Source organism: Cotesia typhae, unplaced genomic scaffold, assembly GCF_013202065.1.
Source record: "Cotesia typhae breed Kobodo isofemale line unplaced genomic scaffold, CoteBio_Ctyphae contig_33, whole genome shotgun sequence".
Classification (NCBI taxonomy): domain Eukaryota; kingdom Metazoa; phylum Arthropoda; class Insecta; order Hymenoptera; family Braconidae; genus Cotesia; species Cotesia typhae.
Window position 1 is genome coordinate 912,903 of NW_027423741.1, and position 20,270 is coordinate 933,172.

At 27.2% G+C, this 20,270-nt stretch overlaps 4 protein-coding genes across 7 annotated transcripts; 1 reads left to right on the forward strand and 3 right to left on the reverse strand.

Moving 5' to 3' along the window:
• Positions 1 to 553: 553 nt before the first annotated feature.
• LOC141526122 (putative glutathione-specific gamma-glutamylcyclotransferase 2) lies at positions 554 to 2,436 on the reverse strand. Of its 2 annotated transcripts, none has more exons than XM_074240926.1 (3): positions 2,234 to 2,436; positions 1,676 to 1,854; positions 554 to 1,395 (listed from the first exon to the last, which is right to left on the reverse strand). In XM_074240926.1, exons 2-3 carry the CDS (start codon positions 1,808 to 1,810, stop codon positions 916 to 918), a joined length of 615 nt encoding a protein of 204 aa, XP_074097027.1. In that variant the 5' UTR covers positions 1,811 to 1,854; positions 2,234 to 2,436; the 3' UTR covers positions 554 to 915. The 2 variants fall into 2 exon arrangements, with proteins under 2 accessions (XP_074097027.1, XP_074097026.1); XM_074240925.1 differs by having other exon boundaries at positions 555 to 1,395; positions 1,910 to 2,435.
• A 401-nt stretch (positions 2,437 to 2,837) lies between these two features.
• Trs31 (trafficking protein particle complex subunit 31) lies at positions 2,838 to 7,291 on the forward strand. The gene is made up of 7 exons (XM_074240821.1): positions 2,838 to 3,047; positions 3,131 to 3,308; positions 3,382 to 3,552; positions 3,678 to 3,822; positions 3,917 to 4,132; positions 4,231 to 6,268; positions 6,554 to 7,291. The coding sequence occupies exons 1-7, from the start codon at positions 2,981 to 2,983 to the stop codon at positions 6,787 to 6,789; spliced, it is 3,051 nt and encodes a 1,016-aa protein (XP_074096922.1). The 5' UTR covers positions 2,838 to 2,980; the 3' UTR covers positions 6,790 to 7,291.
• Positions 7,292 to 7,684: 393 nt separating this feature from the next.
• LOC141526254 (protein obstructor-E-like) lies at positions 7,685 to 10,483 on the reverse strand. The gene is made up of 5 exons (XM_074241151.1): positions 10,289 to 10,483; positions 8,914 to 9,216; positions 8,599 to 8,796; positions 7,979 to 8,192; positions 7,685 to 7,879 (listed from the first exon to the last, which is right to left on the reverse strand). The coding sequence occupies exons 1-5, from the start codon at positions 10,353 to 10,355 to the stop codon at positions 7,750 to 7,752; spliced, it is 912 nt and encodes a 303-aa protein (XP_074097252.1). The 5' UTR covers positions 10,356 to 10,483; the 3' UTR covers positions 7,685 to 7,749.
• Positions 10,484 to 10,637: 154 nt separating this feature from the next.
• LOC141526252 (uncharacterized) lies at positions 10,638 to 17,321 on the reverse strand. 3 transcript variants are annotated; one of them, XM_074241149.1, is made up of 10 exons: positions 16,907 to 17,321; positions 14,674 to 16,739; positions 14,389 to 14,546; positions 14,193 to 14,315; positions 13,976 to 14,128; positions 12,764 to 12,992; positions 12,309 to 12,668; positions 12,097 to 12,223; positions 11,845 to 11,963; positions 10,638 to 11,743 (listed from the first exon to the last, which is right to left on the reverse strand). In XM_074241149.1, exons 1-10 carry the CDS (start codon positions 17,008 to 17,010, stop codon positions 11,718 to 11,720), a joined length of 3,465 nt encoding a protein of 1,154 aa, XP_074097250.1. In that variant the 5' UTR covers positions 17,011 to 17,321; the 3' UTR covers positions 10,638 to 11,717. The 3 variants fall into 3 exon arrangements, with proteins under 3 accessions (XP_074097250.1, XP_074097249.1, XP_074097251.1); XM_074241148.1 differs by having other exon boundaries at positions 10,638 to 11,963; XM_074241150.1 differs by lacking the exons at positions 10,638 to 11,743; positions 11,845 to 11,963; positions 12,097 to 12,223 and having other exon boundaries at positions 12,416 to 12,668; positions 12,774 to 12,992.
• Between the last annotated feature and the right edge of the window lie 2,949 nt (positions 17,322 to 20,270).

The following is a 20,270-nucleotide window of genomic DNA, read 5'->3' on the forward strand; positions in this document are numbered from 1 at the left end:
TCAGTTTGACAGTTAGATGGTCAACAAGTAATGGCGTCAGTTCCTACAGCTGATCGCTCCTCACATTATCCCTACTTTTATTTGCATCATGTACGAGATTATTTTATGTACACTTTAGTATGAGGAGGAACCATTAATTTTCATTTAATTTATTTTAAAAAGTAGTTCAGGGTAATTATTATTTATTATCTGTCATCGAGCTATTTTTAGATTTTTTATTTTAATCAATTAAATTAACATTTTATTGTTTTTTTAATTTCAAATTTATTTTCATTTAAATATTTTTATCTTCAGATAGGGTAATTTATTTTATTTTTTTAATGGAGAAATTTTAAATATTAGACTTAGAAATCAGTATATTAAATTGTAATTATTCCAACTGAGAGACTCGATAATTTTTATTATGAGATAATGATTTAAAACTTGACATAGTAATAAAATATTTTATTGAAATAACAAATTTATACATTTTACATTCTTTTAATTTAATTTAATTTAAGAATATCAGACAATCAAGGTCAATAAATATTAAATATTGATAAAATTATAAATATTTTGATTTAAAATTTGTTATTTTTTTGACAGCTGTCCTTCTAAAGCCAATTATTATTGTTGTTAATGACTAGTACAATTTTAAAAATATAATTTTGTACTGAAATTTAAATTCAATCCATTGAACTTTGGAAATAAAACTTTTAATCAATTACGATAATGCAAATATTTAAATTTCTGAAATTAAAGAATAAAATTTTGTTTATTTTTGACCTTAATAAGTTTCAGCTAAAGACATTCAAAATTTTATTTATTATATTATTGCAAGTAATAAATTAAAAAAAAAAAAAAAAAAAAATAAAGTTTAATTTTACTAGTCAAATTGCCAAAAATATTATCAATATTTATTTACGAAAGAATAATTTATGAATGATTTTTTTTGTCATCATCCAATCTTCTAACAGCTGTTTCCAGTGCAAATAGGTGGTCGTCAATTACGCCAGGCATTATCGTCCTCATAGCAGAAGAAAGTTTATAAAGATATTCAGTATTAGCACCACTGGGGCCATGAGCATCTATAATATGACTGGCGATTGTTTCGATGTCTTCAGCACCAGCGAAATTCGGATTGTCTTCATGACCAATGTAAATAGTTAATTGAAAAGGTTTTTCTTCCTCTTGGTCCGCTGAAGAAATTAATCCTAATCTCGAGGAATTATTGGCGTTTTCTCCAGTTGGATTGCAAGGATAAAAAAGAACTGTTTTTCTTTCATAGCCGCCTTTTTCACGAAAATCCAAATGATTTACAACACTGTCGATATTTTCAGTTGCTATCTTGTAAGCAACGCCCCAGACTTGGTCATCGGGATTATTTGATGCTAGTAAAGTTACCACACGTCCGGGCTGAAATTTAAATAATTAGTCAATTGTAAATAAATATTTATAGTTCATAGAACAATACTAAAGTTAGCCGACGTTTTTAATTTTTTTTTTTCATTTATACAATTATAACAAAAAAGCATTTTTAAAAAATTGCATGTGTAATTTTTAAAATTTTCTACTTGTGAAATTTTTTCTTTTAATTTTTTTTTTAAATAATTTTTCAATAAAATAAATTATTAAAATTTTTAAATGTCGGCTAACTTAATTTTCATATTTATAGAGTAAATTAATAAATAATTACTTTAGATGGTACTCCACGGTGATCAGTGCTCTTTTGATAAAATCTTCTGATGTAACCTTTGATGTAACCAACAAGTTTCCTTTCATACGGAAAATCAACTTTCCATATCAATGATCCATAACCAAACACCCACATAATTTTATCTATTTTTTTTTTTTACTTGTTTCGGAAATAAATATCTAGAAAAACAAATAAAATTAAAATTTATTTAAAATTTTGGAAATTAAAACTCACCTTTGACAGAAATAATATTAATTAATCAATAAATAATTTATAAAAATTATTCCAAACGTTTTTCATAATAATATTAAAACAAAATACAAACAATGATGATTATTATTATTAGTAATAATAAATTAATCACTCTTAACAAAATCAGCTGATGTCAATTTTTGAGTGATAATAAAAAATGGTTTACTAATTATAACCTATACTTGTCAATAAATTAGTGCGTTAGTTTCATTTTTATACTTTTAATTTTCCTCGCGTTGACTCATCGATAAAATGGCAATTATTTTTTTTTTTTTAATCACTTGTTTAATTGTAATTAAAACGTACCAAAAAATTTTTTTTGTAAACATCAACAGACAGAAATTTTTATCAATTTACGTGACATAATTTTCAGAAATTTTAAATCCATAATTTTTTGTGAATATAAATACTAGTCCTTTGACGTTTTAGTATCATTTAACTGACATAATGGAAAATAAAAAAAAATATTTGACATTTGACAGTTGGACTGGCAAACCTATCTTTGTCTACTAAAGATGGTAACTAGGAAAACTATAATTTATGTGGTATAATAAAAATCATCAACATATGCGATGCGTTGAAAATTGTTTTATTTAAAAGACAGCTGCTGAAACTTTATAGTAGTAATTATATATATTTAATTGCTCGATTGTAAAGATAAAAAATTAATTTTACATTTTTTATAATAATTATTGTGATAAATGTAAAGAAAAAAAAATTACTCCAAATTACTCCAGTTAATATATTTAAAAATAAATATAACGTTGAATTTCATTCTTTGATTAAAAGTCAATATTCAAAGAATAATTAAATTTACTTTAAGATTTTATTTATTTATTTATTTATTTATTTATTTAGAATAAATATAAAATAAACCGATGATTACGCGCATGCTCGTCATGACTGTTATTGTCCAGTGTGTTTAAAAGATGATGACAAACACACGTGGTTGATAATTGTGAAGAATTTGTTGTATTTTTCAATAACTATTAAATAAATAAATACATTTATTTGTTATACTTAAATATTTTAATTAAAATTAATAATTTAAAGATGTTATCTGTAGATATTTGTCATGATATTTTAGCTGTACGTTGTATTGATGATTACGTATTTGTAGGTTAGTATCATTGACCCATTTTATTGTTTTTGTTAAAATTGCATGAAGTAATTGTTAAATGAAAATTGTATTTATTTTTCTAGGTATCGGTACCAAGTTAAATATCTTCAGTAGTATTGATTTAAAATTTAAGTCAATAATTGAAACTAGCCATCAAGACATCATTCATGATATTGTCCAAAATGGGTCTGATAAATTAATTATTTTTGGAGGAAAATATTTAAGTGTTTTTTCATATGAAATTATTGAAGACAAAATTATGTAAGTTTTAAATTTTATCAACAATTTAAAGAGTAAATTTATCAGTTTAAAAAAAAAAAATTATTTTTTTCAGAATAAATAAATTGTCTGAGCATATTTTTAACGACTGGATAATAAGCTCTAATTTTTTTTCAATAAACAACACAGAAGATATTTATGTTTTATTTGCACACAATAATTTATATTTATATAATACATCGTCCAAAAAGTACACTAATGTATTGTGCGAAGAAAAGTGTATACTGTATCCTTAAATATTTATTTTTAACCATTCTCCGAGAGTAGTTATGAAGGGAACATGGTTACGACTGTAATTATTTTCAACGAGTGATTCTGGGTTACATATATTATCCTTAATTAAATAAATAGGTACAGCGGCTGTATTTCTGCGGAAAAAGATCAAGTTGTAGTATTCAGCGGTACAGTATTCAAAGAAATTTTAATATGGACAGTCAATACCAAAATTAATGATTCAAAAGATATTAAAGTCTTGTATCGGTTAAAAGGCCACAAGGTATTAAATTTTATGCTCTATTATCTAGATACGTATCACATGGTGACTACAAGGTTGCTAGTAAATAATTATTTATAAATTAATTTATTTTTAGGGCGTGATATTTTCTATTTTTTACGACCAACAACAAAAATTGATCACCTCAACTTCAGATGATCGAACCGTAAGACTGTGGCAAATTAACAATCCAATAAATGAAACTGACAATTGGAGTAATTTAACAATTGTTCTTAAAGCAACAATGTTTGGTCATACTGCGCGTGTATGGAGATCATTAATAGTTGATGATAAAATAATAAGTGTAGGAGAGGTAAATTATTTATCTATTATCTTGGTAAATTAAAAAAAAAAAATTAATTTATTTTAATACAATTAATATCACTGATTTTTTTTTTTTTTTTTTTCAAGGATTCGTATATTTTTATTTGGAGCCTAGAAGGAGAAGTATGCAATAAAATAATAGCGCATGAAGGCTCAGCAGTCTGGACTCTCGAGGTATCAAAAGACAAGTCCAGATTTTTTACTGGTGGAGCAAACGGTGGTGTCAATTGCTGGCCACTTGTTGACAAACCGACCGCAGAATTGTTTCCTAAGCTATCATTTACAGATAAGCAAATTCCAAAGTACTTGTCGTACTTACACAGTGGAACACTTGTTATTTTTTTAGACAACGGACAATTGTTGACTTACGATCGAGAGCTTGCTCCAAAAGACTCGATTATTTTGCCGAGATATAAGAGTTATTGCTTGATGCAGGTATCTCCCAACCGAAAGCTTATTGCATTCGCGTCCAAAGATGGGCATGTTGATTTGTTTCATGAGGTAAATGATAAATTAGAGTTGTTTAAGGACGATGAAAGAGTAACGGAGACGAAGATTTATTCTATTCAATGGTTAGATGACAGCTCGATGCTGGTATGTGGCGACGCAGGTCATTTAAATGTACTGAAAATAAATGAAGATAATAAATTTGATGTCCAAAATGAATTCACTTTGCCAGTAAGCCGGGAATGCTGGACCACATCCGCGATTACTATAAATAATTTAATTATTTGCAGCGATCGTGCGGGTAATGTTTACGGATTTAATACAAAGTCGGACAGTAAAAATCCTGAATATTATTTTAATAAAATTCATGGACGTCTTGGAGTTCAATCATTTGGAATTATTAATAATAAATTAATAAGTACTGGCCGTGACGGTACTTTGAGATTTTATAAATTGATAATAAATGACAATAATAATCAAACATTGTTAAAAGTGCTTGATGCTAAAAAAATGTCGATGGAATGGGTCAGCAAAACTATGAAGACAAATGATGATTTTTTTGTCATTGGATTCAAGGAAATAAAATTTATAATTTACAGCATGAGACTGAATAGACTTGTTTTGAGGATAACCTGTGGAGGTGGACATAGATCATGGGATTGTATTTATATGAATGACGTTATTAAATTTTCTTGCATTAAAAATAAAAAAATTTACACGACAGATAATATATTATGCCAATTTAGTGATACATTGATCGCTGGGTTCCATACCAAAGAAATCCATTCTGTTGAAATACTTCCAACGATAATTAATAAAAAACATATGATTTTTATTTCTGCAAGTGAGGATTGTACTTTACGGTTGAGTAATTTGCAATTGTCAGAATTAAATGAGCTTAAATTAAATTATTTAGATACGTATCATGGTCATATTTCAAATGTAAAAGCCATCGCAGTTATTAATTTGGTTGACACGCAAGAAGAAACTAAAAATTTGGTGTTCACTGTCGGCGGAAGAGCTCAACTTAAAGTATGGGAAATTACCGTCGATTTGGATAAAAATATTCTGACGAATGATGACGTAAGTGTTGCAGTACTCGCAAAATTTATGATACGTGATATTGACAAAAGTAAACGGAAAACTTGGCAGCAGAAACAACAGACTTACTTTATCGATCCAGAAACACGCTTTATGGATGTCCAAGCTTACTTGCAGTCGGAAAATAAAATAATTATTTTTATTGCCTGCTCGGATGGATTTTTGAGAATTATGTCTTATGATATTTCTTTGAGAGATATAAAAGTGGTGAATGAAATTTCTTATTACAATCGTTGTATTATAAAAATTCATACTTTTGTACATGAAAAAGAATTAATTCTTATCAGTATGGCTACTGATGGATTTATTAATCTGTGGTCGATTAATTCAATGATTGAAGAAAGTTTTAATGATAAAAGTAATAAAGAGCCATTTAAACTCTGGATTTCACACCAGTCTGGTATCAATAGTTATGACTTTTGTAAGAAAAACGACAATTATATGCTATTGACCGGAGGCGATGATAACAAAATTTGTTTAACAATATTCAATGTTGTTAAATCAAATCAGATTGAGTTTGAAGCTAAATTAATAGCTGATTGGAATTCTTCAGTAATTCATTGCGCTCAAATTACAGGTATGTTAATTAAATATTAGATAATTATTTAATTATCCTTAGATATTTGTAAATTTAGAAAGTTATATTTTGTTTCAATAATTTCTTCTCATTAATTAATTTACAATTATTCAGATTTACTTTTAAATGTCTTTTAATTGAGAAGATAGGAGATCTAATTCCTAGAAATTACAAAGTTTCGTCATAATATTAATTTTATTTTTTAATTAATTAATTATATTATTAAAATTTTCTTTAATTTATGTATCGATAAATTAATAATTAATATTTTATTTTCTTCTTTAGGTGTAAGATTTTATGGAGAAAATAACTTTGCAAGCGTTGCAATAGATCAGCGAATAGTAATGTACCATTACTCATTCAACAAATTAATTTTATCAGTAACTCCATTGATTAAATTAATAAAATTAACTTCCGTGGCTGACGTACACGGCTTAACATTTTTATCAAATAATAATAACAAAAAACAATTGGCTTGTGTTTACGGGCAAGGAATAGAACTCATACAATTTGATAAATAAAATAACCATTTGAATATTTAATGATATTTAATTGTTAATTTAATTATAAATAATGTAAATTTGTATATTTAATATAAAAAAATTTTATATTTTACAACAAACATTGTTTTTATTATTTAAAAACAAAATGTAAAATTATAAAATATTGAGAAAGCATAAAAGAAGCGCCGTAGTATGTACCGTAGAGAGGTACAGAGTGCGTGATTACTGTTGTTGTTGCTACCTTGGCTGGTAGCGGTGATCCTGCTACCGATTTCCTAGCTCTTGCTCCTAGACAGCATTACCAGGAGAATAGAATCAGATGCAGGTAGTAGAGTTACGGTGGTGGCAGCGACCGCAGATACGTTGACAATATACTCAGATCGGTTGTACTCTTTACTTGTATTGAGAGAATGGTAAAGTAATGGTAGGTACGTACTTGCATTGCATGTACATTGTAATGTAAAAAGAGGAAACAATATTTTTACAACAACTAACCGGTTTTCCTGTTTCTTCTTCATCTTCATATAATCTACTCTCTATAGGTAATGTAGAATTTCTTGCTACATAAATAATTTTTATTATTAAAAATTCTAAAATGCTCTATCTCTAGATACATAATTAAGAAATGGCCTTCTATCTTGTGATCTATTGGCATTTTTTAATAAATAAGCTCATCCCAATGTTACACTCGTCAAGACCTTTCATTTGAGTATCCACATCAATTTTTCATATATTTATATATATATTATATATATGTATATATGAAAAATATATCAAAAATGCATGTGGGTACTCAAATGAAAGCTCTTGATAAGTGTAACATCGGGATGAGCTTAAATCTTTAAAAACGTCAATAGTTATAGAACGTTCTTACAATAAGCGGGTAGAATAAAATAAATTATTAAAAATAATCTGAGTTTTTAAAACGAATTATTTAATTAATTTATTATACAGAAGATTTATAATTATTCCATGAATTTAAAACAGTCTAACTCGTCCTTTTTGCGCAGCTTGCGGTCCAGTGTTAAAACGTTTTGGGGCTTGGAACCTAAGGGGTTCTTCTTCTTCTTCTTCTTCTTCTTCTTGTTCAGGTATAAAAGGCGGTTCACTAGAAAAAATTATCATTTTTATTACAATTGATTGATGGAAATAATATTCATAGCCGGTTGGTATATTTGTAATAAATTTAAATATTCAATATGCATACCATCCGGTAACATTTTCAGCAGCGTCACAGGCGTTGATTAACTCATTGAAGGCGTTACCTTCGCCACAATTTTGAAGACGCGGTTTACCGTTCACACAGATGAAATATCTTTGACAGTCGTTGGGGCTTCTGAAGAATCTTACAGGCTCACTTACTGCGAAGATGTTCTGGTTGTCATTGGACGGGGAAGGTGGACAAGTGAATTTCAAGAAAGCTATGATAAATAATATAATTTTTAATTTTAATTTTAGAAAATTAAAAAATAAATATAAATGCAATTTTAAAAAATATTTTTTTACTTTTAAATTAATTAATGAAAAAAAAATTTGAAAAGTTTGCTGATTTTAGTTTAATATTTTCTTAAATGAATAATAAAATATTTGTAAATTAAAACATGACATTAAAATTAGCTGTCACTTGACAATTTTTTAATTTTCTTTTACAAAAAAATTTGTTTTAAAAATTATTTAAAAAAAATTGCATTTTTAATTTTTAAAAATTTTTACAAGTCTATTTTTTGAATTAGTTTTTTTTTTTTTTTTGCTATAATTAATTTGTCAAAGAAAATTTAAACAATTGTGAAGTGACAGCTAAATTTAATGTGAAAAATAAAAACTGACCTTCAACGTCACAATCAGCAACTTGATCCGGCCAATCGCACCTGTAACTTTGTGCATTGAAGGCCAAACCTTCTGGACAATTGAACATGTAACCAACCCCTCCGGCGCAATTCATGAATTGACCGCAATCTGCGGCACTTTGGCCGACCTTAAAGTAACCATATTGATGAGGGCAGTCATCAGTGGGCTGAGCCGGCTCTATATTAGTAAACACATTTGTTTAATATTCAAAAGTGATCTCATATTACAATATATCATCATCTAATTATGTAATTATTAAAATTAAAATAATAATAGGTTTAATATTGAACTCACGTAGATTGGGACGTCCTTCACAGGTAATGTCAATAGGATAGCCGCATGGATAATTAAACCGCGCATCCGGATTAAAAAGGAGGCCTTCAGGACAGAATTTTTGTTCACCTTCGCCATCAATACATTCTATGTAAGCATCGCACTGATTGGGCACCGGGAACCTCCCAGTTCTTTCGGGGCACAAGCCCGAGGACTGTTGAGCAGATCGCGAAAATGATTGTCCAACAAACGGCGAGGGTTTGTTAAAATCCAAGTTGTTTTGTCGGAAATCATCAAATCGCTGTCTTTGGAACTGACTGAAACCTATCAATTAAATTATTAATTGATTGCTCATTTTAATTATACTCAATTTAACAGACATCTAACAAGTTTTTAAATTTTTACAATGATTTAATTATAATTAAAAAAATTGCATGTGTAGAAATTGGTAAAAAATTATAAGTAATTTTTTATAATAATTTAATGAATGAAAATTATTATGAGAATTAATTTAGCAGATATTTATTAATTTTTTAACAAATAAATTATGGCAAAACAAATACAAAAAAAAAAAAAAATTGACATCTAGAAATTTTTAAAAATTATAAATGCAATTTTTTTTTAAAATAGTTTTTCATAAAATATTTATTTGTTAAATAAAATTAAAAAATTATCAAGTGGCTGTTAACTTTAATATCATAAAATTATTTTAGCAGATATTTTATAATTTTAAGAATTTTTTTACAAAAAAAAATTATGTCAAAAAAAAAAATTGACATTTAGAAAATTAAAAAAATAAAAAATGTAATTTTTTTGAAATAATTTTTGGGAGCAAATTAAATGTAATTTTATTGTTTATAAAAATTCTAATAATTTTTAGATGTTTATTAATTTCAGTAAAAATTATTTTGTTATTTTTTTTTTAGTAAAAGGACAATTTTTCTATTAAACACATATATTGATTTGTTATTTCAAATCTTGAACGTCGCAATAACAAGGGAAAGTTGTATCGTCTTCCCTGTGGCCTGTGGCTCACGGGCAATTACAGCCTTAGGCTTCGAATATCATTGAATATAAATTAGGATCGAAAGATTTTATTAAAGAATCTACTGCGTTATATAATTTTATCCTCGATAATTTAAAATACACGCAATTTTAATGATTTATACATACATATTCGCACATAAAATATTAAGTATTTAAATTGAATTAAATAAGTAGTTATGCGAAAGTTTTATTTTATATGTCATTTATGTTAATATACTAATTAAATTAATTTATTATAAAATTACGGAATTTTAAAAATCACTTGCGGCTAAAGGTTAATTTCAACCGCTCACTTATTGTAATTATCTAATTACTAATAGGCTTTTTATTAAAAATAATATATGCTTACATGTGTGGAGACATACGGCAAAAATAGTCAGTGCAATTGCATTTCTTCCTTTTAAGTATCCAATCATTTTTATATTTTTTATTCAGCAGTGATACTCGTTAGTTTAAATGTTAAAAAATAAATAATAATTAATAAATAAGTATTAATTTAAAAATTTTTCCTTTCCAGAGGCGAAACACTAGTGAGGATTAAACGTTAACTGAAGGTTCCAGATGAATCTTTGGGTGCTTTTATCATTTCGGCGTCGTTTTGGAGAGGGAAAATGAAGGAAAGTGAGAGCATCTCTTGTATTATGTATTTAATGGGCAGACTATCGTTGTGTGTAAGGTAACATTGTATAATTCGCCCGATTCAAGGAGTAGGAAAAGAAGAAACAAGAAGAAGAGGAGGAAGGCACGTGTATGATGAATTTATTTACAAAGTTAGATTGTGATTAGGCAATTGAATAAATTTTAAGAATCACATTTCTTCTTACAATTTTATGGACTTTCTTATGTTGCATCTAGTTTTAATTTTAATAATAATTAATATTGATGGATTTATGGATGTAAAAGTGATGCGACACGCCTATCAAATTGAGGCTTGAGAGTAAAAGTAAAATTTTAAATGTATAGATTTTTTATTCTGAATTTATGTTTATGTTTGAAGATGAAAATATAATTATATTATTTTTATTTTATGAAATATTTTCTAAATGTGAAATTTAATACTTTAGTTTATCAACGTATAAGTGTTAGAAAGAAATGTCAGTAGAGTAAAGGTTTGTGTGAGAGTTATTAAATGTCAAGGTTGAATAATTTTTTTTTTTTTTTTTTTTTATAAATTATGGATAAAATCGATGAGCTACTCCTAAAAAATAGAAGAGAATTTTATTTTTTCTTAACTAACATAATATGGAGGGAAATTAAAAATTGAAAGAAAGTTCCATAGATTTTTTTTTAATAATTTATTTATAAAACAAAAATTTAATGGCAAAAAATTTGCTATACATTATAAATTATAATTATAACATATTCTAAAAGTAATATCACAATAATTAAACTATAAATGTAAAAAATTATAGATCTAAGCGTATTCATGTTGGAATTATAAAAATATACCATGTTCTAATTTTTTTTGTGTGGTGATAATATCACTTTGTGGAAAAAGCTGGGTGTAACATTGATACCTTAAGATTATACAAATCGTAGACTAATATAAATTTCATAGGTGTAAATGTTGGGCAATAATTACCGGCAGTATTAAGTTGACTTTTTTTTCAAGTCAATAATTGATCATTGTCAACTTAAATTTAATGACAAATGAACAAAAAAATTTTTTACTGCTTGGATTTGTATTTTACTTTGATAAATAACAATTGTCAACAAAAGGAGCGCTTGAGCCGCTCGAAATTGCAGCGTAATTTTTGGGGCCTTGAATCGAGCAGAGTTCACTGGATAAATCCATTTCCCTTTTCTTCCATTGGGGTAGAAGTTCCAAGATATCAACAATAATACTATCTACATATAACACGTCGTTACAGAAAAAACAATTGTAAAAAAAATTTGGATATTTACTGTCGTAGATCCAAGATAATTCAACTTTCCGAATTTTTCCTATGAAATATTCAGTATTTTCTGGAGGCAGTGCTACTATTTGTTTTTTTGATCCGTGGAGTAATTTTATTCGTTCACCGCTGGAAAATTGTATTAAGAAATTAGAAAAATTAGTAGCCTTTCAATAAAGCAAAATAAAATTTTGCTTTATTCAATAATATTTAAATTTATTATTAATAATAATTAAATTTATAAATTTATAAATTTACATACTTTGGGGTGAGTTCCATGTTATTAATAATCCCATTATCTCCATACAACGTAACATTTATAAAACCTTGCAAGAAAAATTTTGCTATGATTGGTCTTGCCAATTTAATTGTTATCCTGTAGTGTCTTCCTAAATATTTAAAAAAAAAAAAAAAATTAAATTTTTTTTAGATGGATAAATGTATTAAATTTAATAAAAAAAAATAATAACTCACGACAATAAGGATATTTGTCACCAGTAGAAATAAAAAATTTCGGCTGGAGTATTGAATTAATAGCAGATTCTTCGGGAGTTAATTTTCGTAACAAAGCGGGACTTTTATCGGCATGATATCCCATAATACCGCAATTAAGACTGTTGGTACTGTTGCACAAGAAACATTTTCCTCCAATGAAATCCTCATATCTCGGACATTTATGAGCTATAAATTGACACTTGGAGTTAATACTCTCAGTAAAAAGTTTTATCGCGCGGGTATGATCGCAAACTTCTCCGAAAAATAACTCGGAACAACCTGGCTGGTCATCACCGTCATTGGGATAAAAATCCAAGTGACCACAGGGCTGATATATTCCTTAAAAATATGAATTAATATTCTAACTAATTTTTCATTTTATTATCTTCGAAAGTTTTTGATAAAAATTAAATAAATTTTTTTTTTTAATTTACCCAGCCGTACAATTCTTAAGCTGTCGGTGTGAATAACATCAACAAGTTTTGCATCAGTAGAGTCTAAGCGTACATGAATGGGCATTTTTTCAAAATCCGGCATAGCTGGATCTAGCCCTGAGATGCGTCCAATTTTACCGTGCAATTTTTCTCCAGCGTATCCTGCAATGTGAGCGCCAAGACTGTGGCCTATTAGATGAACATCGTTCAATTTTAAGCCATATGTTATCTATAAAATAAAAGTTTAATGAAGTTAATTTTATAAGAACAAGTCAATTTTATTTTTAAAAAATTAGCACCTGTAATTTTTTTTAATTAATGTTATTTAATTTTAAATAATTTCTTTTTATGTATGTAATATCGGGTATATATATAGTAAGGTTAACAGTAATTCGGTAATATTAAGTTTTATTTAAAATATAATTGTTACAAGAGATGATTTTCTTCATACAACTATCCGCGTGAGTTAGGACTTAGGAATTAACTTATTTTTCCTTTTTTCAAAGGTCGAGACCCAAACTTGTCCCTTCTGGGATCATCGCCCATCCTTATCTAACTTACACACTAATTGCAAGAGTAATAAAACGACAGATGGTGAAGGATTAAACAATTTACAAAAATCTTGAGCGTCAAAAACATGACCTGGGTTTTATTACTCTAGCATCGCAGGGTCTTATTTTCAAAACTCTAAGTCTAAAATAAAATAAAATACTTTAACTAAAAAAAAAATATAAGGCTGAGAGAAGAAGAAAAAAAAAGAGAAAAACACTTATACACATGCATACCACGGCATTCCCGATACTACATGTATATTGCCGATAGGCTTATGTTGATTAATAAATAAATAAATAATTTAGTTTTTATAAAACTCCAAAAAATTAAAATATGTCTATTAATTTTACAACAATATCAAAATGACCAAAATAATATTTAAATTATTATTTTACGATAACAAAACGATACAGTGCTACTTTTTTTTTTTATTAAATTATTAGTAAAATATTTTTTTTTAATTTTTTCAATTCTGTCAAGGAATTTTTTTAATTTAAACGAGAGTTTTACATATTTTAAATGAAATCGCAAGCTTTGATATTAAATTTTGCATTTTAAATGATCGTAAATTTAGAAACTTTAAGAATTATTACCAAACGTTGTTCTGAACCCGTAAAAAAAAAAATTTACAAAATCAAAGGAACTACTTTGAACACTTACATGGAGATGTTTAATGAGATACGCGATTTCCAAGCCAACAAGTCTAGTATTTCCGGCCACTTGAGTATAAAGTAAACTTATTGAACTACCCCTAGTCCAATCTACGACAATTAGATTGAAATCATCATGCTGAAGAAGTTGATTTCTCATTTCCTATTTAATAAAATATTAATGTCATAAAAATGCATTATAATTGATCATTTTATTTTATTCTTACCGTCGCCCAGGGCACATGTGGCGAGCTATTAAATCCGTGAATAATAAATTTAGTTTTACGCTTTGGGTTGAAATTTATTAGTTCTACTACTGATTTTATTTTACTCACAACAATAACTTGACCCTAAAATAATTTATCAGACGTAAAAAAAAATAATTTTTTAACTTGCAAATATTTTTTATAAAATTTAAATTACCTCGGTAGGATCTTCACGCGTATAAATTATGATACTAGTGTTAATAAATTCTCGTAGGAGTGGGAGTTTATTTAAATTTCGATTCAGTGTATGATACCAGGTGGGAGTTATGCTGAGACAACCTAGTTCCTCGTAACATTTTCTGTTATCTTCATCACCTGTAATGAACAATCTAATAAGAGATGTTTCGAAAAATTTTATAATTTTGATTAGATAATTTTCAGTTATTTCTCAGTTTTCGTATGCAAGAGTATGAAAGAAGAAATAACATAAATAGAGAATTACTTTGAATTTCATCGTCCGTATTGTCATCAATATCATCATATAAAATACTGCTATAATCCGTATCTGATGAAGAAATTTCTGGACTGTTTAATTCATTTTCGTCATCATTCGTAGAGTTTTTTAAATTATCATCCAATTTTTGTTTTATACCTATGCTCGTATTTCCATCTTTGTTCAAAATATTTTCTTCACTGATAAATATTGGCGTGACAATAATTACCCGGTCAGATTCATTATTAAAGTATAAATTTGAGTCGTTAAAATTACCTGACGCTGTTTCTATCTTTTTATTACTATTTATATCTTCACTATCGATTAAAGTTGGCATAACTATCATTAAATCCTTAGATTTATCACATTTAGTAAAGTTACAAGTACTATTCAGTATTTCTAATTTTTTTAAATCATTATTTAGAGTTTTCTTCTCGGAAATATCTTCAGTATCATTAAAAAAATTTTTTTCTATCAAAGTTTCTGATTTATTGTCATGATTTTGATTTTGCGTAATGTTGAAAATATCTGGAGTCTTTTCAGTCGTAATTTCTTCCCTAATTGTTGGTACTGAAGATGATAAATTTTTTTCAATACTACTACTATTATTTAAAAGCAATTTCGTTACTTCCATAGAAGATAATTCGCTAAAATTCTTGAAAGTACTCGCTTTTTTTTTTATTATTAATTCTAACGGTTTATCAACTTCAATATTATCAATATTGGAACTATTTACACCTGCCGCAGAAGTTATGCTGCCATTAATCAATAAACTAGTATTATCATTCACAAAAATCTTTTCGGTAGTTATTTCTTCTTTATTGATTTTTCTAAGCGGTGTCTTTTTAAAATCCAGCGCTGACGATAAATTTTGTTTACTGCTATTTATATTTGTTTTCAAATTTAATTCAGTACTATCATTTTTATTAATCAATATATTTTGTTCCGTAGTGTCAAAATTTGTAGGGACATTTTCGTCAATTATTTCTTCTTTGACAGGTTCCTTGTTCTCACTATTTAAAAATTTGGTATTATTAGTTTCACTTTCATTGCCAGTTTTTTCAGTTGTAATTTCTGTACCAACATTTAATTCTGAATATAAATCCAAACTTTTTGCTCCAGATTCTTCGCTTGTATTTAAAGCTAATGAAAAGTTTAATTTTAAATTATAAATCACTGAATTATTGATTGCATTAATATTATCACTATCGGCAACTATGGCTATTTTAATTTGATTGTCTAAATTTGTTTCAGTCGTCATAAAATTACCGCCATTTAACAATTTGATTTTTTTTTTACTTTTAATAACATCATTTCTTCTATCATGAGCAGTTTCTTCATTATTAATATTAAATTTTGATTCATTTTTATCAACTTCATCAATCATTCCGTTATTAATTGGTAATTTAATACTTTTTATCCTTAAAATATCATCGTGCGATTTTTCAGTAGTATTATTTATTTGAGTGTTTAAATTTTTTTCTGTGGATATAAAAACTTCACTATTCATTAATTTAGTTTTATTCATTATCAATCCTGAAGATAAACTTTCTTTAGGTCGATCAGCGTCTAAGTTTACGCTTGTTTCATTAATATCACTGTTTTTGTGATAAATTTTCATTTCTTCCGTAGTTTTACCACCGATATGCGGCAAGAAAGTTTCTTCCAAAGAATTATTTATTCCAGAAACTTTTTCACTATCATTATTATTCGCAACAGAGTTATTAATTGTATATTTAAAAAAAAATCTATTCTCAATCTTTGGAATCGCTTTTTTTATTTCCAGATCACCGATTTCATCTTGAATATTAATATTTCCTCTCTTCCTTTCAAAATTCTTCTTTGAAACCGGTTTCGAACTCGTATTTTCGATTTTTGTGTCATAATTTTTATTTTCGAGTTTAATTTTTTCATCAGGATTTATCAAAGTGCTTTTATTTTCTTCGTAAGTATTTTTTTCATTAAATTTTTTACGATTAATGTAATTATAGCCTTTTTTATTTAAAATATTATTAAAATTATCTATTTTTTCTTCAGTAACATTTAAATTCGGCGTTGGAACCGAAGAAGTGTCTCTGAAAAAAAAAAAAAAAAATATACGTAATAATAATAATATTTTTTATTTTTTAAATTAAATTTATGTATAAAGCTTTTTAAAATGTTTACTGGAATTTATTAAGAAAAATATTTAATATTTTTAAATTGAAAAGAGTAAAAATAATTTTTTATCTATTACACTTACTTTCCTTGAGATAAAAATATCCACAAGCCGATACATATTCCAGAAATAAGAATTGCCGATCCAAAAATAATAGAAAAAATTTTAAAAACTTTTATCCAATTCATTTTATCAGAAAATTATTTATAAAAAAATTTATTATACTTTTAAAATAAGTTAATAATTTTTGAAAAATTATTACTTCATAGTTTTCACTTTTGGATATTTTTGGTACCGACACTTTTTTAAAAATCATACTATTAATCGTAGTAAGTTATGTCACTTGCCTTGCGACTTTCAAATCATTCTGAAATCAGTCTGAAAAAATTCTGGAAACGTTATGGAATCATGATGTTTCCAGAGTGGAATCAAATAAAAAACAACCGTTACGCTCGGGAATCAAATCTGGGACCTGACGCTTGAAAGACTAATTCTTTACCAATTTACCGATGAGAATTACTTGAATATCAGGGTTTTTAACAACTACAAGTAATGCAAATCGTATACATGATCAATGCGTAATGAACAAAATTTTTTATTTCGTTTGTAAATTATTAATTATCAATATACACTGATAGAAAGATTTATTAACTATTAATAAATTAATTTATTCGAAGACAATTATTTAATTGGTTAAATTTTAATAATTTAAAATTAAAATAATTTAAAATTTAGCTCGATCAAATATTAAAAACAAATACATGTAATGACATATAGTTATATATAAATTATATGTAATTATATGTAGTTATATAAAAATTATATATAATCTTAAAAACGAATGTATTTAGTGACGTACAGTTATATATATAAATTATTTGCAATTATATATAGCTTTATATAATTACATATAATCTTAAAAACAAACATATGTAAAGACATATAGTTATATATAAATTATATGAAATCATATATAGATTATATATAGTTCTATAGAATTATATATCATTTTTTTTTCCGGGATCAAACTGATCCCTATGTGAATTTCTAGTATTTTCAAAATAAAATCTTTTTAAGTCATACAAAAATTTATAACATTTAAAAATTTTTAAATAGGGAACCAATTAATAATGTAAAATACTAAATTCACCTGTTGACTTCATAATTTAATATAATAAAGATAAAAATAGACCTTCAACTAATTGAAAGTATTTTCAAATTACAAAATTTGTTATCTCTTATTTTGTAGAATGAAATGGTTGTTAATTATGTAGTCGAAAAATGCTATATGATTATCAATTTATTAACCATTTGTCGTCTAACTGTTAATATAATTAGGTAAATTATGAAAACTCAACACACTACACTCGTGTTAAAGTTATCATAAATATACTAAGGACAAAATTGAGAATTATTCGAATTTACTCTGAAAAGCGCTAAACCCACGTTGAAAATATTTTCAAGACATTCTGAAAACACTCTAGTTTCATTTTGAATTCACTCTGAGATTACTCTGAATTCACTCTGGGATCACTCTGGATTCACTGTGATTTGACTCTGGAAAAAAGGCACAAAACCACTCTGGATCCACACTGGTTTCAATATGATTTCACTCTGACTCTGAATACAGAGTGATTCCAGAGTGAGGTGAAGGTTGCAAGGGTTAGGGATTGGTCGAGACAATCGAATATTTAAACGGAATATTGCGCACATCGACGGTTCTATTAAATTCAATTAATTTCTTATTAATTGATATCGGAATCAATAAAATATTATTTTTATAACTGTTTGTAGGCTGGTTTGAATAGTATTAACTAATCACACTAATTGATACAAAAGATATGTGAGCATTGCTTTTAAAAATAGAAAGAATAAGAACTTGAACTAAAAAAATTGTCACATTTATTAAAGGTATATGTTTGAATGTCATGTTAAAGGAAGAAATAAACTGTGTTAATGAAAAAGTTTGATAATAAAAAAAAAATTTATTGAAATTTTTTACGAATTTTTATCTCACTATTTAGATTTTGTCGCTTTCAACGCTGTACATCGACTAACAAACAACCAAATTTTTTTTTACCTACACTTTTACAATAAGGGGAAGTGTAAGATAATAATCTTAACATTAAATATTTATTTTGCCGGGACTAGGTGTTAAAAGATGGAGGAGACACATTCGTGGTTATAATGATATTTATTCGAAAATTAATCACAGGCGTAGTTTTGATTGTACAGAGTTTGAGTAATTTACAAATATTGAGCACTTTGAATACTTATTATGATCTTGAATTATTACATTGATTCATGAGTACGCGTTGGTTGAGTTTAATTGAGTTGTATCAATTAATGTATATTAATTATACTGAGTATGAGTTGTAGAAATTTGATCTTCAATTGAACTGTTAATTAATTTACAATGTAATTAACACTAGCAATTATGAGCGATAAATATGAGTAATGTTGTAGAATGACATCACCAGACGATTAATTAATTACACTTAATTAATAGTCATAGTATGAGCGTATGAATTAGATTGACTGAATGCAATGATTAATAGAGTGAATGAATGCAAGTGTAGTGAGAGCTTGAGCTTGAATCTGTAGAGTTCATAGTAATGATGATTAATTGGATGAGCTGTATAAATTAGAGTCATTGGATTATTAATCAATTAACAATATAATTAACTTTCACAGTGTGAGCGAATGAGCCATAAAATTAATGAGCTTAATTGATTACGTGGGTCTCGGGATGCGAGATAGAACACACCCTGTTGAACTCAGAAAACCGACAGGCCCAAGAGCAGGTAGCAGTCACCCCCAATCCCCACCAAGCAATATCTGCAATGCGACATTTGATTTTGCCGCATGATGACGAATTTCTATTAATAATTGTAACACGTGATTGTTGCTGGGTGGAAAGTGTAGGTGGCTGCTATACATATGTATGAGAAGGAGCGACACATGGGTAAGCCATGTGACAATGAGTAAGAGAGAGAGAGAGGGAACATGAGAGTATAGGTTGTGATAAAGTGATCTCAGATGATTTACAATAAATACTTCATTGTGCCTGAGTTGCCAATGATTGCTGGTGAATAAAGATGAGTAGCGATGCTGTAGTTGGCTTCAGTAAAGTTGAGTGGATGAGCTTGATGATTTTGTAAATACACAAAGAAATGCATTGGTCACGGTAAATGCGTGTGTACACTGTACAATTAGCACGTGTTATGAGGATTATGACTGCTTGCCGGTGAGCCAGTTGAGTTGAGGTAGGACACCCGAGGGCGCTTGTGTAGCGACGCCTCGGTGCTACCAGTTTGTTGCGGGAATGTTTGAATGATTCCGCAAAAGGAAGTAACTGAAAATTAAGGTTCAATCTACCTGACTTGGAAGTGTATTGAATAGCATGACTTTGAAAATTTTGTTGGCTACTTCTAACGTTATCCTGTTT

Bases quoted from the DNA above. Each gene is read 5' to 3' on its own strand.
- LOC141526122 (XM_074240926.1), bottom strand. From the start codon at position 1,810: ATGTGGGTGTTTGGTTATGGATCATTGATATGGAAAGTTGATTTTCCG. The intron at 1,396-1,675 runs GTAATTATTTAT...TTTAAATTTCAG, and splicing joins ACCGTGGAGTACCATCTAAA to CCCGGACGTGTGGTAACTTT.
- Trs31 (XM_074240821.1), top strand. From the start codon at position 2,981: ATGTTATCTGTAGATATTTGTCATGATATTTTAGCTGTACGTTGTATT. The intron at 3,048-3,130 runs GTTAGTATCATT...TTATTTTTCTAG, and splicing joins TGATGATTACGTATTTGTAG to GTATCGGTACCAAGTTAAAT. The intron at 6,269-6,553 runs GTATGTTAATTA...TTTCTTCTTTAG, and splicing joins TCATTGCGCTCAAATTACAG to GTGTAAGATTTTATGGAGAA.
- LOC141526254 (XM_074241151.1), bottom strand. From the start codon at position 10,355: ATGATTGGATACTTAAAAGGAAGAAATGCAATTGCACTGACTATTTTT. The intron at 8,797-8,913 runs GTGAGTTCAATA...TTACTAATATAG, and splicing joins TGAAGGACGTCCCAATCTAC to AGCCGGCTCAGCCCACTGAT. The intron at 8,193-8,598 runs GTCAGTTTTTAT...TATTTATCATAG, and splicing joins TGCTGATTGTGACGTTGAAG to CTTTCTTGAAATTCACTTGT.
- LOC141526252 (XM_074241148.1), bottom strand. From the start codon at position 17,010: ATGAATTGGATAAAAGTTTTTAAAATTTTTTCTATTATTTTTGGATCG. The intron at 14,547-14,673 runs GTAATTCTCTAT...TGTTCATTACAG, and splicing joins TACGGACGATGAAATTCAAA to GTGATGAAGATAACAGAAAA. The intron at 14,316-14,388 runs GTAATTTAAATT...AAATTATTTTAG, and splicing joins CGCGTGAAGATCCTACCGAG to GGTCAAGTTATTGTTGTGAG.